Genomic DNA, 15,404 nt, shown 5'->3' on the forward strand with positions numbered 1-15,404 from the left:
GAAAGGTGATGCAGGTCTTCGCAGACAACACCACCACCATGTTTTACATCAGGAAACTGGGTGGGATGTGCTGTGCTCTCTCCCTGGAAGCACAGTCTCTATGGCACTGGGCCATTCTTCAACGCATGTTCATCGTCCTTTTTCACACCATCGCAGACTCTCTCAGCAGGTAGCTGTTCTGCCACGAATGGGTGTCGCGCCTCTACAGCGAATGTGATCTTCTTTGGATCTACCTCTGCAAGACACCTGCCAACTCCAAATGTCAGAGGTTTGCCAGCACCCTCAGACAAGGAGCCTGGGGGATGCCTTCTCGTTCCCCTATGAGGGTCTCTTCCTGCATGCTTTCCCTCCAATTCTGCTGCTGCTACGTGTGATCAATACACTCAAACGTTGCCACTGCAGGATGATCCTCATTGCACCAGCGTGGCGAAGGCAAATCTGGTACTCAAGCCTTCTCCATCTGTCAGTGGTTCCGGCCATCCAACTGCCTTCACTTCCTGACCACCTCTCCAGGTTACTGATTCAACACCATATTCATGTCACCCCAATATGATTGATGAATCTGCGAAAGGTGCTAATTTGGACGATAGGCTATGGAAAAACTCTGGTGTGTCAACATTAGGCATGCTCATTTTCACAAATGTCATCTGATGCTACACTATTTTTCCAGTCACTACACTATTTTTCCAGTCACTACCAATAGCCTAGCCTACCCTCCTCAACTTCCAGGATCCCACCAAGTCTAAAACGCAACATTTTGTGCACTAGACTCGCCACATTCCTTGCATGGTCCAAAAAGACGAAAATAAATCCAGATCACCCTACCTAGTACCCCACTGTTGGACAAATCAATGAAGTGGGTTTCGAGCAGCATGGCAACATTAATCTTATGGCCCTCAATATACTGTAATATATTGTGAGCATTCATGGGGTGGTTCAACCATCTCACATTACAAGATGATACCTTCAATTCCATCTATCCTGTTGTACCCCTTGAACTGTACTGGGTTCTATAATGTCTGTCATTTAGTCCAATGCTTAATAGCTTTTCATTATTACTACTATCCCTTGGCAAAGTCCAACGATTCCTGTACTATTGACCAACTAACTTAAACCCCAACCTAATTATTCTTTCAGCATAACTACTCATTGATTCGGCCCACTATCCATCCGCATCAGCCCCCAAACTTGTGATTCTAAATCCCTTCCAACCGTCCCCAGCTCCCCCATCCCACCCCCCCCCACCACCAACACACACACACACACACACACACACACACGTGGGGGCCTGGGGAACTGCTAGTCACTTATGACTACCGCCCATTGTTGAAGTGTAATTGCGTAGTCACCAGGCAATATATCCACCCTCGTGAAAGATCAATGCACTTAGCTGGGGCCATTACATCACAAATCACCCAGAGCTTCTCTGTGGATATTCTCGATGTATCGGGAGATCCTTTTATCTTTAGCCTACATTGCTCTACCATATCAAACCTGCCTGGGAACAGATCATATTATCCCTTTTACATTGCCATTCTCCCTGTCTGGCACAGATATGCAATTCTGTGCCTTCTGGGGAGATCTTTTTTGTTCTGTCCCGTCAGAAAATCCTCAGCCTGCAAAGGTGTGGCAAAGAAGTGCGTTTGCCCACTTGGATCACACTCAATTTGGCTGGTTACATCATTGAGTACTGTATTTGCATTTTCTTCAACTGCTGTTTCAACCCCTTGCATGATTTTTGAGGTCGTTTGGCTTGTACTGCTGAAATCTGTGTATAAGGAAATTAAAATTTTATCTCATCGTGCCTTGCTCCCTTGCCAATCTCAGTATTTTATCCCTGTACCTATAATTAAGGAGCTTGGCAATAATCGCACAGTGAGGGCCACCCGGCACTGGTTGGTGGTGCCCAAGGTCTGATGAGCTCTTTCCACAGCCAAGAACTGAAAAGAATATCCGTGCCCCGAAAATATCTCTTGGCATGCCCCTCGATAAATGCTTTTGTGTTCAACTTTTCTGTAGATTCTGCCACTCCTGGTTTTTGTTGTTTCCTCAAGATCTTCATTCTTTGACTCAATTACTTCTCCATTGTAGGTACAATCAACCCTGAAATGGAGTTTAAACTCCCTCTGTTCACTACCGCGCATGCTGGGGATGGTTGAAACAACCAAACCTCACTTTCTGCGCACAGTTCCCAGAAGTAGATACTCTTATTCCACGTCGCTATCTGCAAATCTTTGACTTTGGGATATTGGAGAACCCTTGTGTGTCTTCCCGGAGTGTTCTACAAATGAGTACTGTGCCCACCTGTCTGATCTTGCCCTCTTGGTTCCCTCTGCTCAGCTGTTTAGTTTCTTTATTACAACCCTTCTGTTTCCACAAGCAATTCTCCCCAAGGGTACTTACTACATCCCGAATCCGGGGGCTCCTCTGCGATGGGTTGGGGTAAGGGCCTCACCACTTTACATAGCCTTGCGGCCGTTCCCCGCTCTCCTACAGGGTTTACCCAGATAGGAGGACCATTCACGATCCTCATACTGGGGCTGCGGCTGCTGGACACTAAGCTCCAGTCTCTCGTCTTTTTCAGCAGGTCATTTGGATGTCAACCACACATCATTTTACCTGCTAGGTACCTCGGAGTACTTTCTGAATAAACCTCAAAAATCTCAGCTAGTCACCTAGCCCTATAGCATCACAGGTATGAAGGATGAAGCCAGGCAATCCCAGGGATGTTCCTGCTGCCAATAATTCCTTGCTGGTGTCAGCGCAGTCTCTTCCCTCGCGGCTGCTTGCAGTTTGAATATTTTTGAAACGCTTCAACGTTCATACCCCAAATCAACTCCTCTAACGTAGCAATATTCAGGATTTTTAGGAAGGGGTAAGAAGGCAGAAGTCTCAGTCTGACAAAGATGTGGCATATTTGTTGACTTTAATAGAAGAAAAGGAAAATCTACCAGGCCCCATTTGTAAGAGGGCTTTCCCTATCTCAACAAAAAGACTAAAGAGTCTATCAGCATATCTGTAAATGTAAGATGTCCACAGTCCTGTGTCTAAACCTATTTCTGTTCCTTACACGCTAAATCAACTAAGGAAAACTGGGGTCTTCTTGATCTAGGAGGCTTCTCTCATTCTGGATTCCAACTTAATTTTTCTTCACTTCTTGGCAAGCAAATACAGCCAGTTTCTGTAACTTATAATGATAATGATGTGGTATTTATATAGCACCTTTTATACAAAGTGCTTTACAGAGCACATATTTACATACAATATCACCCAACTGAAATTGGTACTCATTTATTGACCTCGGAAGGATGAAAGGCTGAGTTGGCCTTGCTGGCATTCGAACCTGCGACCTGCAGATCACGCTCAGATCGCAACAGCGAGCGCTATACCCGCTGCGCTATCTTACCGTTATAACTTTATAGGTTCCTGGTGTTGAATGCTCTTGCAACCATATCCAAAACTATAACCATATCAGACGTAACATTCAGAAATGGATCAGAACTAATGACGCTCACCCCAGGGCCCAACATTAAAATGACGTGCTACTATAAGCACTGGCTATAGTATCTATCCTAACGCCTAATCATACTGAGGGCTGTATGTACCTGTCTGACTGATTACTTACCACTCATACTGCAAATTCATAATTGTAAATACTTCCTTCACTGTACCTTGTAATCTCTCTGATTGTTATGTCGTCACTTCAATGACATTTCTGCAACTGTACATATCTTTAACATTGTACCCTGCAATATGGTGAACTGTAAATCTCTCCAACTTTTGTATCTTTAATATTATGATTGTTAACCTGTAACCTAAGCCTAAAGCCTACTTGTACTGCTTGCACACAGTTACCTTCGGGTTTGGTTCGCTATACAAAATTATAAATAAACATACATAACATTAGCAGGGAATTGCCTTCCCTCCTCTTTTCTCTCGTCTTACCTTCAAAAATACAGTTCGCAAGTTACAAGGAAGGAAGGAGGGTATGGGTTGGTGGAGTCCCTTCCCCTGTTCTCCTTCCACTTCACTAATGTCTTAGCAAGTCTGGTTCTCTATTCTGCCAGACTTGATTTGTAACTTATTCCCAAGTTGCATCTTTCCATAAAAATGCCATACATCAAATCTGGTTCACTATCCTGCCAGACTTGACTGTATTTCTTCCTCTCCGCCAGACTTGACTGTAGCTCTTATCGTAGTATTTTCCCCGGAAGTGGTATTTCACACAAAATACCAGAAAGCAAAGTTGACAAGTGTAGCATCAAGTCTGTTTTACTATCCTGACACTTTACTGTAGCTCTTATTGTTACAGAAAGTAGATATTTTTTGTCACTGGGTTCTCGAGCCCTCTATTTATTCGTCGTACTTCTCTCTCTCACTTTAGTGTGGGTCCCATACCCCTTTGAGGCGGCTTGGGGTCTCCCCGGCTTGCTCCGTATCTTCCCTTTCCTGTGCACCACCGACCACTTTATGCTGTTGCAGGGCTTCCCCGACTTGCCATGGACCTCAGCCCCTTGTTTGCTTGTTTGTTTAGACTGTATTGGGTCCTTGGCCCTTCTGCACTGTTCATGCAGGACTTACCTGCCTTCTTGTGGGTGGCAGATCCTGATGTACTGTACTTGCAGACCTCCCTCTCAGGTTTGATGCTCAGGCCTGGTTCACTAACCTGCCACGCACTGTTTCTCACATTTCCGGTTTGTATATTTCCCTGAGTACTGGTACGAGGAAGATGGGGTTCTTTCTCTCCCCAACTGCCTCCTTCATTCTTCGTAATCACTACCACCCTCTACGGTTACCCTGGTAACGTTTGTGGCGTTACAAGCTTGCTCGGGTACCTTTGCGGGACTCTCTCTTGCTGCTGTGGACTACTGCACACCTTCCTTCAATCTCTGTGTCACCTTGCCATGCTTCCAGGTTTGGCCCCTCTCGGCCTGCGTCTCCTAATCTGACCGTGTGGTCCGGCTCCTGTACCTCCAGCCTGGATAGCTCTGTACACTGTGTGTGTTCAGCAAGGCTTCAACAGTGTCCCCTATTCTCTGCTGCAAGCATCCAGCCATCTCTCGCTTCCTCCACGGAGGAGGATCTGCCTCAGCATATACAGTGCCCCTTCCCTTTTTATGATTGAGTTGGACTTTTGACTGTAACATGTATGTTGGTTCCCCAATAGACTTTTTCCTCCTTGCCTAATTTTCTTGTCAGTTGTGATAAGAACGTCATCTGGGTAGCTCTCACTCTTCCTCATCCCAGTGTGGTCTGTGTAGAGGGGTCTCCTACCTTTCAAAAATATATAGACTTGTGGGGAACTGTAGAGCTTGGAGTAAATTGAGAGGAGCGAGGGGACGCAGTAGGACGGGGTGCATACCATGTTCTCCCAGGATGGTCGTCACTGGTCCCTCAGAGGATTTCACTCCCCATGAGTTTCACGCCGAGTGGGTGGGGTGGGAAACTGTCTGGTTTCGGCCTCACCTCTTTGGCCTCCTGAGTAGGGAGTACCCCCAGGGGAGCAGGGAGCAGTGACAGTACTCTGGGATTCGTCACAAAAGGGACTGCAGGATTTGCCTGTGATTTGTTGGAGCTCAGATGTCAGCGCTATCTTGCCACAAGCTCGCCAGAGTCCCCCTCAGATTGGTTTAGATGTAATTTTTCAAGTAAATGCCATAAAACATTCGATATGTGGCAAACTGTTCAGAGTGTATTCAGGGCTCTATTCCCTGATTGCACTATTGTGTTTCAATTTGGTCAAATCATTTTGTGTCTCTGTTCCAGATTTGCCATATTGTCCATGTTTTGTATTGTGAGGCATAGGTGGCAGCATGGCATGGGTGGTGCTTGTGTTATGGGCCTGGGGAGGCATGTAACCAGATATGGGTCTTTTGTTAGCCCTTGTGTTTGGCACTCAGAGCCAAACCAGTGTTCCTTGCTCTGATCTACCCATCAATGCCCTAGCTCCACCATGCCTTCTTCATAAAAGACTGGGTTGCCTCATTTTAAAAATGATTGCAGGTTGTGAACCACATATGTTAAGGCATGTTACCACATCAGCAGAATATGTCCCGCTTCTATGCATTGATTTGAACTCTGGTGACTAGAATGTGTCCCCTTAACTTCACAGAAAAAATGTAGCAAAAGGGGGCACACAGGAAGAAAAGTGAATAATAAAGAGAGCAGCACGGGAGAAAACAGCAGTGAAAAAACTGCTGAAATACCTCTAAGAAGGGAAAGCTTATTGAAAAATGACTGATCCGGTGCTCAGGGCGTCCGACTCTGCCTTTGCACATGCTATTTGCTAGGTTGCGTTCATTTTTGCCAATTAATGTTAAGACTATTTGCCAGTCACATTTTCCAAAGCGAAGAACAATTATGCAGATTTGGCAATCAACTTATCCAAAATGTATTAATTACCTGCATGTGGAGAGTAACATTTGTTTCCCACACTAGAACATTTGGTGTCAAAACCTTGTGCCAGTTTGGTGCACAAAAGTTTTCCACCACACAAAATGTATTGAATATTTCTTTGCAACAATTGTAAAACTAAATTACTTTTATTCAGGAAGGTACGATGCTAAAAATATTTGTACCCAAATGTGACCCATAATTGATAATGTACAGGAATTAAAGTGAAGAATACGGAATGATGTAACATTTCCGAGGCAGAATAATTATTTGTGCCTGCTTTAAAGACTGTTGATTTCTGGGCAGCATTTGGATGGGTTTCTAATTTCTGTGCAACATTTGAAGTAATGCTGGCACTGGGTTGCAGCTGATCTAATTTCTTCTCGATCCTGCAAAGTTAGATGGGAAGCAACTCTATAGGAATGTGTGCAATATTAATTCCGGATTCAAATGTAATTACATACTTGTGTCACATGATTCTTCCTTAATATGGTTTACTAGACATTACAGGCACTAGTTGCTTGCCCTCCGATGTATCACCTTATGAAGTCCATTCCAATTTTCACGAAAGCAGAGCGCCCGTGCACGTCGACACCCATGATGGACAGTTTGTAAGTAACCAACTAAATCCTATAATAAAGTGCTGGTTTAGTAATCTATATTTTAGATTATTATAGTTTGTGCAGTTTTGGCACTCGTCACACTGGACTAATATAAATGTATTTAATAACGTTTTCTTTTGTTTCCAGTGTTTCAAAGCTGCACATTAGATTCGATGTTAGCCTATTCATAAGTCACTTAACCTAATGTTTATTCTCAAAAGTGTAATGTTCGATAACATTTTTGGTTGATCTGGTGTTTGGCTCAGATACATGTTGGCGATTGGCACTTTAAACTAATCTTGCAGAACAGTTGAATTCATTTAGCAACCTATAGTAGTGCAATTTTAATGAGCTGTGGAAGTGTTTTTTACACAGTGTGAGAGCAACTCCAGTTTTTGGGGAAAGTTGACCAATTTTGAATATGAATAGATGTTTAATGAGCTGAGTTAATACCGATATCATGGACGACTTTTCTCTGCTGGAGTTTGAGGGTGAATGGGAACACAGACATGCATGTCCCACTTCTCAATACATTCTGTACAAAATAGATTTCATTCAAGTTCATTAAACCCTGTGAACACAATAGATGCCATAGAAGGCAAAGGTGATGGAAACTGGTAAATAGCCAACTTCGTGAAATTCTGTGGCTGCTGCCTATATGATGAAGGTTCATTTTGGTCAACTCTGCTTTAAGCTCTACTTCATGTTACACTATGCTAATAGTCTTTTATACTACAAAGACTTTGTAGGTAAATTGTGACCCGGCCCCTGGGAGTAAATCAAATTAATATCTGGAGGCAATGATCGTGGACACACATATGCCCATGTGTTCTGAAGTCTTTTTTAACTTTCCTTTTTAGGCGTTAACTGGGTCTTGCCAACAGATATCAATTTTGTTATGTATTTTGTAAACTTCATTTTAATAACAGGTAAGACTTAGTTGACTAAGTTGTTACCAAGAGAAAGTACATCATGCCGTTAGTTTACAGTGAAGTGAATCGCTCCCGCTGTAGCCAGGGTAAAACAATTCTAAATAACATACCCATTGATTTAATTCATGCTTCAATTCATTATGGTCTTGTCTTTTTTTTTTTACTTTTTTTATTTCTTCGACACAATACATGCCAACAAATGATTAGGTGATCGGCTAAGGGGTCCATATCTTCTCCTCTTCTTGAAGATGGAAATAATTGTTGTAGATCGCCGTAACACATTCTAATGAGAGGCTAGTATTGTACACATGCCAACATGGCCCATTCTATGTGGGTAATGTTAGTCCATTTCTATATATATTTCTCCAGCATGGGGTCTGGCATGGATTCACATGCTCATGAATATTCCCCGTCATCAGGCTGGGAATCCTCGGTAAAGAAAAAATCAGTATCAGTTTCGCTTCTGATCTGTCTTTCTCAGTAGTAACCAATCACTGGTCTCTGGATCATACTGCCCCCAGCCAATGACTGCCCTCTCCCTAAGCCCCGCCTCTGGCAGCCATCTTCAGATTTTTACCACACGCTCAAGTGTTGGGAGTCCTCGTACTTAGCTCTCAAGCTTTTGCTGCATTTTCGCGCTTTTTCAAAGAGAATTTCTAATTTTTCGGTCAAATAGAGCCTCAAGCTCCAACGTCTTTACATCCGATTAACTGGGATCCGTGTCGGATTTTTCTACGCCCCTCAAGGGTGAAGATTTTGTCGAGTTACGCTTCTTGGAGGATTCCAGAGGTTTCTGCGGCCTACCCGAACATGGCCCTTGAGAAAGGAAGCTCGACGCCCGGAAAACTGTTCAGGGTCTGCCCTGGATTCCAGCTACAGAATGTGTTCAAGGAGGATGAGAATTCAAAATGTCTCTACTGCCTTCATGAGGACAAAACGCACATGGAGAAGGACTGTGCGTTTTGCAGGAACATGTCGGAACGGACCATCAGGGACCGACACCTTCGTCTCTCCAACTGGCTGGAAGGAAGGAGTCCGTCAGGTGAGAAGAAGTGGGAGTAGTCCGAGCGGTCTTCGAAGTCCTGTGAGGGCACCCCGGCGACAGGGGCCCAACAGAAGGCAAAGCACCGCGAGTCCGCAGGCACCAGGACCGCCGAACGGTCGGGCTCTTCGGCTGCCAGACAGGTTGCACCTTCCCCGGCACCATCAACCACGAGCCAACGCTCTGGTTCGGGGAAGAGGAAATCCGAGAACCCGGGTAAGCCTCTGGAGAGGCCCCGGTCGATCTCGAAGGATTCGGCCGAGGGGGAGGGAGGCGGTGACCTTCCCCCCAAGGTGAAGGCCTCAAACGCGCCTAAGGCAGTGAAGGCCTTGATTCACCCGGCCAAGGCCTCTATCGAGGGAGTCGTGGCGGCCCTGGTGTAGCCTGTGGAGGCGACCTCGGGGCCCAGAGTCTCCCTGCCTCCGCGGAGGGAAGCCTCTTTCAGACCTATCGAAAAGACCCCCGTGAAGACCCCGGCAGAAAGAGGGGGGCGGTGGCCATTGTGGACACGGACACAACATCCGAGGAGGAGTTGGCAGAAGTCCTAGAGGGCCTCGACGAGGGCGTCGAGGAGGCCCGTCCCCACGGGAGGGATCCCGACGAGGGTGACGATGAAAGTGACGGCGGTGAGGGTCATAGTCAGCCGTCGCTTCCGGAGCCGCAGGATAACTCGGCGGCCATTTTGTTGGCGATACAATCCTTATGTTCAGAGATAAGGACGAGATTGCCCTTACCACCGACAGAGGACCCGGTACCAGGTCCGGCGGAGGAACCAGAGCCGGTCCCGATGGGAAGCCCCCCGAACAAGAGAAGACGAATCCACCCAGCCCTTCGCATCCTCGCGGCCTGCTCGGCCTTTACCCACGTCCCCGTCCCTGGGGATGACACGTGAACAGACACGGTCACAACAGATATCGACGGCGGTGACGATGGGACGGAGCTCCGATCACCAGCCCCGGCCTCCCCGTCCGATGAGATCGGATCTTTCCACGCAATGATCGCCAGGGCATCCGAGCTTTTTCAGCTCTGCCCGAGGAGAAGGAAGGTTTCCTTTACCAACGGCGCGAGGCCAGGAGGAAGTCAGTCCTCGCCGTGCCTCTGCTGGATGACATCTGTGACGAGGGTCTCACCCTCCTCAAGAACCCTTCTACGACGCCTGCCAAGAAGGATTGGTACGAGAAGTAGTACCAGGTCCCAGACACGGCCCCTCTGTGCCTTAGGGCACAACCTACCCCAGACTCAGTCGTCTCAGCGGCGGCCAAGAAGAAAGCAGCGGGGGGAGGGGGCGTCGGTCTCAACGTCAACTTCCCTGCCGAACGGCGAAGGGAAGAAGCTGGACGCAATGGGACGAGTTATCTCGTCGGCGGCAATAACGATTAAGGCGGCCAACGCCCTTGCGATCGTGGCCCGCTACGACAGGGAGTTATGGTTCAAGATCGCCCCCCTGTTGGACTTCCTACCGGATGACGAGAAGGCCGAGGCCTTGGAGATCTTGCAAGAAGGCGAAGTGGCGTCGGACCACGCCATTACGGTGGCAACAGACCTTGCCGACACCGGTTTCCGCCAGCTAGGCAACAGCGTTTGCCTTAGACGACGAGGTTGGCTCAAGGCGACGGATTTCCGCCAGGATGTGCAAGCCAAGGTGCTGGACATGCCATTCGACGGGAACAACCTGTTTGGGAAAATGGTGGATGAGTCCCTCCAAGCCATCAAGGTGGACACAGAGACTGCTAGGGCCCTAGGCGTCCTCCGGCAACGGAGGCCGTCCTTTCGGAGCGTCGGAGGCAAGCAGAGTGCCTCCAAGGGATTCGGCGGTGGCTCCTCTACGTACCGCCAGGCGGCCCGCTGCTTGTCGCAGGAAGCCTATAGAGGACGAGGCAAGTCGGGGGGACCCCGCCGTCGTCGCCAGGGAGGCCAAGGCAGCAAGGCGTCCGCCAGGCAAGATTGAACTGACAGCGGGGTTGGGCCCCCACCGAAGCACCCCGGTGGGAGGCCGGCTGGCGAAGTTCGGCGGCGTGTGGGAGTCCATCTCCACCGACCGTTGGGTGCTGGACACCCTGGCCCTGGGCACGCCCTCGAATTTCTAAAAAAGTGCCCCTGCGTCCCACCCGTGGTCAGGAAGGAAAATCACATCCCTCAACTACTCTTGGAGGTGAGGGCGTTGCTCAAAAAAGGTGCCATGAAGCTCGTCCCGAAGAGGCTCCAGGGCTCCGGAGTATACTCAAGGTACTTCCTAGTAAAAAAAAAAAGACAGGAGGATGGCGCCCCATCCTGGACCTGCGACGGCTGAACAAATACATCAAGGCACAGAAATTCCGGATGGTCACCCTCCAGCACGTGCTGGGGGACAACTGGAGGAGGGCGATTTCCTGTCGTTGGATTTGGAGGATGCGTACACTCCATTTCACCATTCTGAAAGGTCACTGAAAGTTCCTCAGGTTCGTGGTCCAAGGACGGCACTACCAGTTCAAGGCCCTTCCGTTTGGATTGAAGTCGCACCCAGGGTGTTCACCAAGTGCCTCGCACCGGTGGCGGCACGACTGCGCCTGCAGGGATCCACGTCTACCCCTACCTGGACGACTGGCTCATCTGAGCAGGGACAAGGGAGCTCACCGTGGATCACATAGCAAAGACCGTCCCGCTGCTCTCGGACCTGGGATTCTCCATCAACTTTCCCAAATCCCACCTGGTCCTGTCGCACTGTTTATGGGAGCAAAGCTCGACACAGTGGCGCGCCTGGCCTCACCGTCGGAAGAAAGGACGAAGGCCATCCTGGGCAAGGTGCAGCGCCTGCTGGCCACAGACGTGGCCAGGGTGAGGTCCATCAAGTCCCTCCTCGGGATGTCCTCCTGCATATATCTCGTGCGCCTGTGCAGGCTTCGGATGCGCCCCTCTGCAAGAGTTCCTCGACTCCCGCTGGATCCAAGCGACGGGCAGCTTCGAGGACAGGATCCTGCTCAACGAGACCTTCCGACGAGCGATCCGGTGGTGGGGCACCCACACTCATCTGACGGCAGGCACAGACTTTCAGACCCCATCCCACCAGATAACGGTGACGACGGATGCCTCCCTGGAAGGGTGGGGAGGGCACACTGGAGAACTTCACGCGAGAGGCCTATGGCTCCCGGAGGAGAAGACGCTCCACATCAACATCCTGGAGCTCCGTGCAGTGTTCTGGGCCCTCGGGTCCTTTCTCCCATCCCTCAAGGGCAAGGTGGTGAGAATCTTCACCGACAACACACCACGATGTTCTACTTCCGGAAGCAGGGAGGAACCAGATCCACAGCCCGTTCCAAGGACGCCCAGGATCTGTGGCATTGGGCCGTCGCCCAAGGGATGTTTCTGGTGCCCTTTCATCTGGCAGGGATAAAAAACACCATCGCCGACTCACTCAGCAGGGAGCTGCGCTCGTGTCACGAGAGGGAACTACGTCAGGATCAAGTGGATCGACTCTTCCGAAGATGGGGAAAACCCCAGATCGACATGTTCGCGACAGCGACGAACTCCAAGTGCCAGAGGTTCGCCAGCAGGTTTCCCCAGCCGAGGAGCATGGGCGATGCTTTTTCGTTCCCCTGGGAAGGCCTGTTCGTTTATGCGTTCCCTCCGTTGCCGTTGCTGCTCCGACTCCTCAACCAGCTCAAGAGGTCCCGGTGCAGGATGGTCCTGGTCGCACCGGCGTGGCCGAGGCTGATCTGGTTCCCGGACCTTCTGGACTTGTCAGCGTCCCCACCACTGTAGCTGCCGGCGGACGCGGATCTTCTCTCCAGAGAAGGAGGTGCCATACTTCATCACGACCCAGAGTCGCTGAACTTGCAGGCCTGGCTCCTGCAGCGCTAGAGTTTGGAGGGTACGATATCCCGGCTGACTGCAGAGAGGTCCTTGCAAAAGCCAGGGCGTCCTCAACTCTCAAATGCTACGGACATAAGTGGAAGAGGTTCTCTGTCTGGTGCCGTGCACAGAAGATTAACCCTCTACGGATTACGGCCCCTCAAGTGCTGCCGTACCTACTGTCGCTGGCCAAGGCTGGACTGGCTCACGCCTTCATCAAGATACATCTGGCTGCGATCTCCCGATACACCAGAACCACAGGACGGGTGTCCTTGTGGTCCCATCGCCTGGTGAAGGAATCTATGAAGGGACTTTCCGATCGTTCCCGCCGGTGAAGGCCCCAGCCCCGGCGTGGGAACTCAACGTGGTTCTGACCAGGCTCATGGGGGCACCATTCGAGCCCCTGCATTCGGCACCGCTGAAATTCCTGTCGTGGAAGACTGTGTTTCTTGTGGCCATCGCCTCTGCACGGTGAGAGAGAGATCCAGGCCCTATCCTGCAAGCCTCCATACTTGACTTTTCACGACACAAGGGTGGTGCTGAGGACGCACCCCTCGTTTATGCCCAAGGTGCCGTCTGACTTCCACCTCAACAAGCCCTTGGTGCTACCTGTTTTCTTCCCGTCGCCTTCGTCTCCGGCCGAGAGGACTTTGCACTCGCTGGATGTGGCTAGAACGCTGAAGTTCTACGTGGACCGAAAGAAGAGTTTTCGGAAGACATCACAGCTGTTTGTGAACTTTGAACCTGTGAACCGAGGGAATGGCTCTCTCGAAGGGTTCCATTTCCACATGGCTCTCCGGCTGCATCATGCATTGTCATCGGTTGGCAAACAGACCCTTGCCGGGCCGTCCGAGAGCCCATTCGACCAGAGCGATCGCTGCTACCACTGCGTTCTTGTCTGGCATGCCCCTGCTGGACATCTGCAGGGCTGCTACGTGGAGGTTGACGCACACCTTCACGAGATTCTACTGCGTCGACCTGATTCCAGGGGGGAGTCCAGAGTCAGCCAGGCAGTGCTGTGCAACCTGTTCGCTTAAGGTGAGCCTGGTGGGGAGGTAAGAGATGCTTAATGTTGAGTTTTATGTAATGCTTAATGTTGAGCCTTGCCATCTCCCGTGGTTGTGCATGTGTACTGCTATGTATTCTTATATTCATGAGCATGTGAATCCATGCCAGACCCCATGCTGGAGAAGGAACAAGTTACTTACCTGTAACTGTTGTTCTCCAGCATGGGTCTGGCATGGATTCACATGCGAACCCTCCCTCCGGCCCCTCTACTGCTCTTCACTTGGTCATACTGCCAGTTTGCGTGCTACCAAATCTGAAGATGGCTGCCAGAGGCGGGGCTTAGGGAGAGGGCAGTCATTGGCTGGGGGCAGTATGACCCAGAGACCAGTGATTGGTTACTACTGAGAAAGACAGATCAGAAACAAAACTGATACTAATTTTTTCCTTACCGAGGATTCCCAGCCTGACGACGGGGAATATTCATGAGCATGTGAATCATGCCAGACCCATGCTGGAGAACAACAGTTACAGGTAAGTAATTTGTTCCATATTTTGCATTCCCGGACTTGTAGTGCATGATTTATTATACGGGGAAAGACGAAACAATTAACTCCAGAATGCATGGAAAATAACATGCATTGAATAAGATGGGATGTGTATGCTTCTTTACAATCCTAGCTTCTTATTAGGTTACTGTGTTGTAGAGCTGTGCCCTAAGCCCTTAGATGTACAACCAATTGTATTCATGGTGTCTTGCTAAATTTAATGAGAATGTCTTACTGGAATGATGTGTGCAATGACTTCTATACCATCTGTGATGGAGCCCGTTGCCTAACCATGGGGATGGTTGTTGGGAAAGATTTCTCTTTTTGAAATGTTCCCTCAATAGGTTCTATGGATTTCCCCATCTTTTTGTTCTGATTTTGAACCTGTTCTGACTTTTTGAAGGGAAGTAAAACCTTCAGTTTCACTTCCCTTTTGATCATTGTTATGGGGAACAGCTTAGTCCTTCAGACTGAATTCTCGTGCTTTTTAACCTTGCACACAGCACCTTAGAGTGCAGTGCAAGGGGGATACTTTTATATGTGCCTTAAGACAAGCTGGTGGCAACAGATATATTTTTACCATTTATGCAGTATTTTTAGTGTGCGTGTGGCTACTAAATGTGGCTAGTGCCCTAAAATAGCGATTCACAAGATTATTGCTGGCTTCTTTGGCCATATTGTCGTTTCGCCTTCTTTCTGCCTTGCCAGTTCAGGAAATCCCTTATAAGGTCAAGCACTTGCCCGGGAAAGCTGCTGCTTTTGCGGGCTAGTGATGCGTTTGTGTGTGGCCCAGAAGGGGATGGGACTGTCTAGTCCCACTCAAAATCCATGGTAACAGTCTAGTGTGGGACAAATATGAAACCAGTAGTTGTCCCGGATTGGACAACGACTGGCTGTTTGAATGGTGCAGATCCTTACTATTGGTGAGCTTGGACTTGTTTCCAGCTCAGATTTTGTAAGAGAGGAGGGTCTCTGCACACATTTCTTGAGATCGTTGGAACTGAGAATCCCTCGAAGAAGAGCCTGATGATAATCCGAAGACCACTCTTGCAGT

General features: G+C 49.0%; 1 protein-coding gene across 2 annotated transcripts in view; it reads left to right on the forward strand.

Moving 5' to 3' along the window:
- Positions 1–15,404, forward strand: part of USP10 (ubiquitin specific peptidase 10) — a 943,776-nt gene that overhangs the window by 528,088 nt on the left and 400,284 nt on the right. For both annotated transcript variants that reach the window (XM_069636257.1, XM_069636260.1), the window contains one exon: positions 6,895–7,004. In XM_069636257.1, the coding sequence (XP_069492358.1) occupies positions 6,895–7,004 (110 nt within the window). The remainder of the gene's footprint in view (positions 1–6,894; positions 7,005–15,404) is intronic.

Source organism: Ambystoma mexicanum, chromosome 1q (assembly GCF_040938575.1).
Source record: "Ambystoma mexicanum isolate Mex_15411 chromosome 1q, UKY_AmexF1_1, whole genome shotgun sequence".
NCBI classification, from domain to species: domain Eukaryota; kingdom Metazoa; phylum Chordata; class Amphibia; order Caudata; family Ambystomatidae; genus Ambystoma; species Ambystoma mexicanum.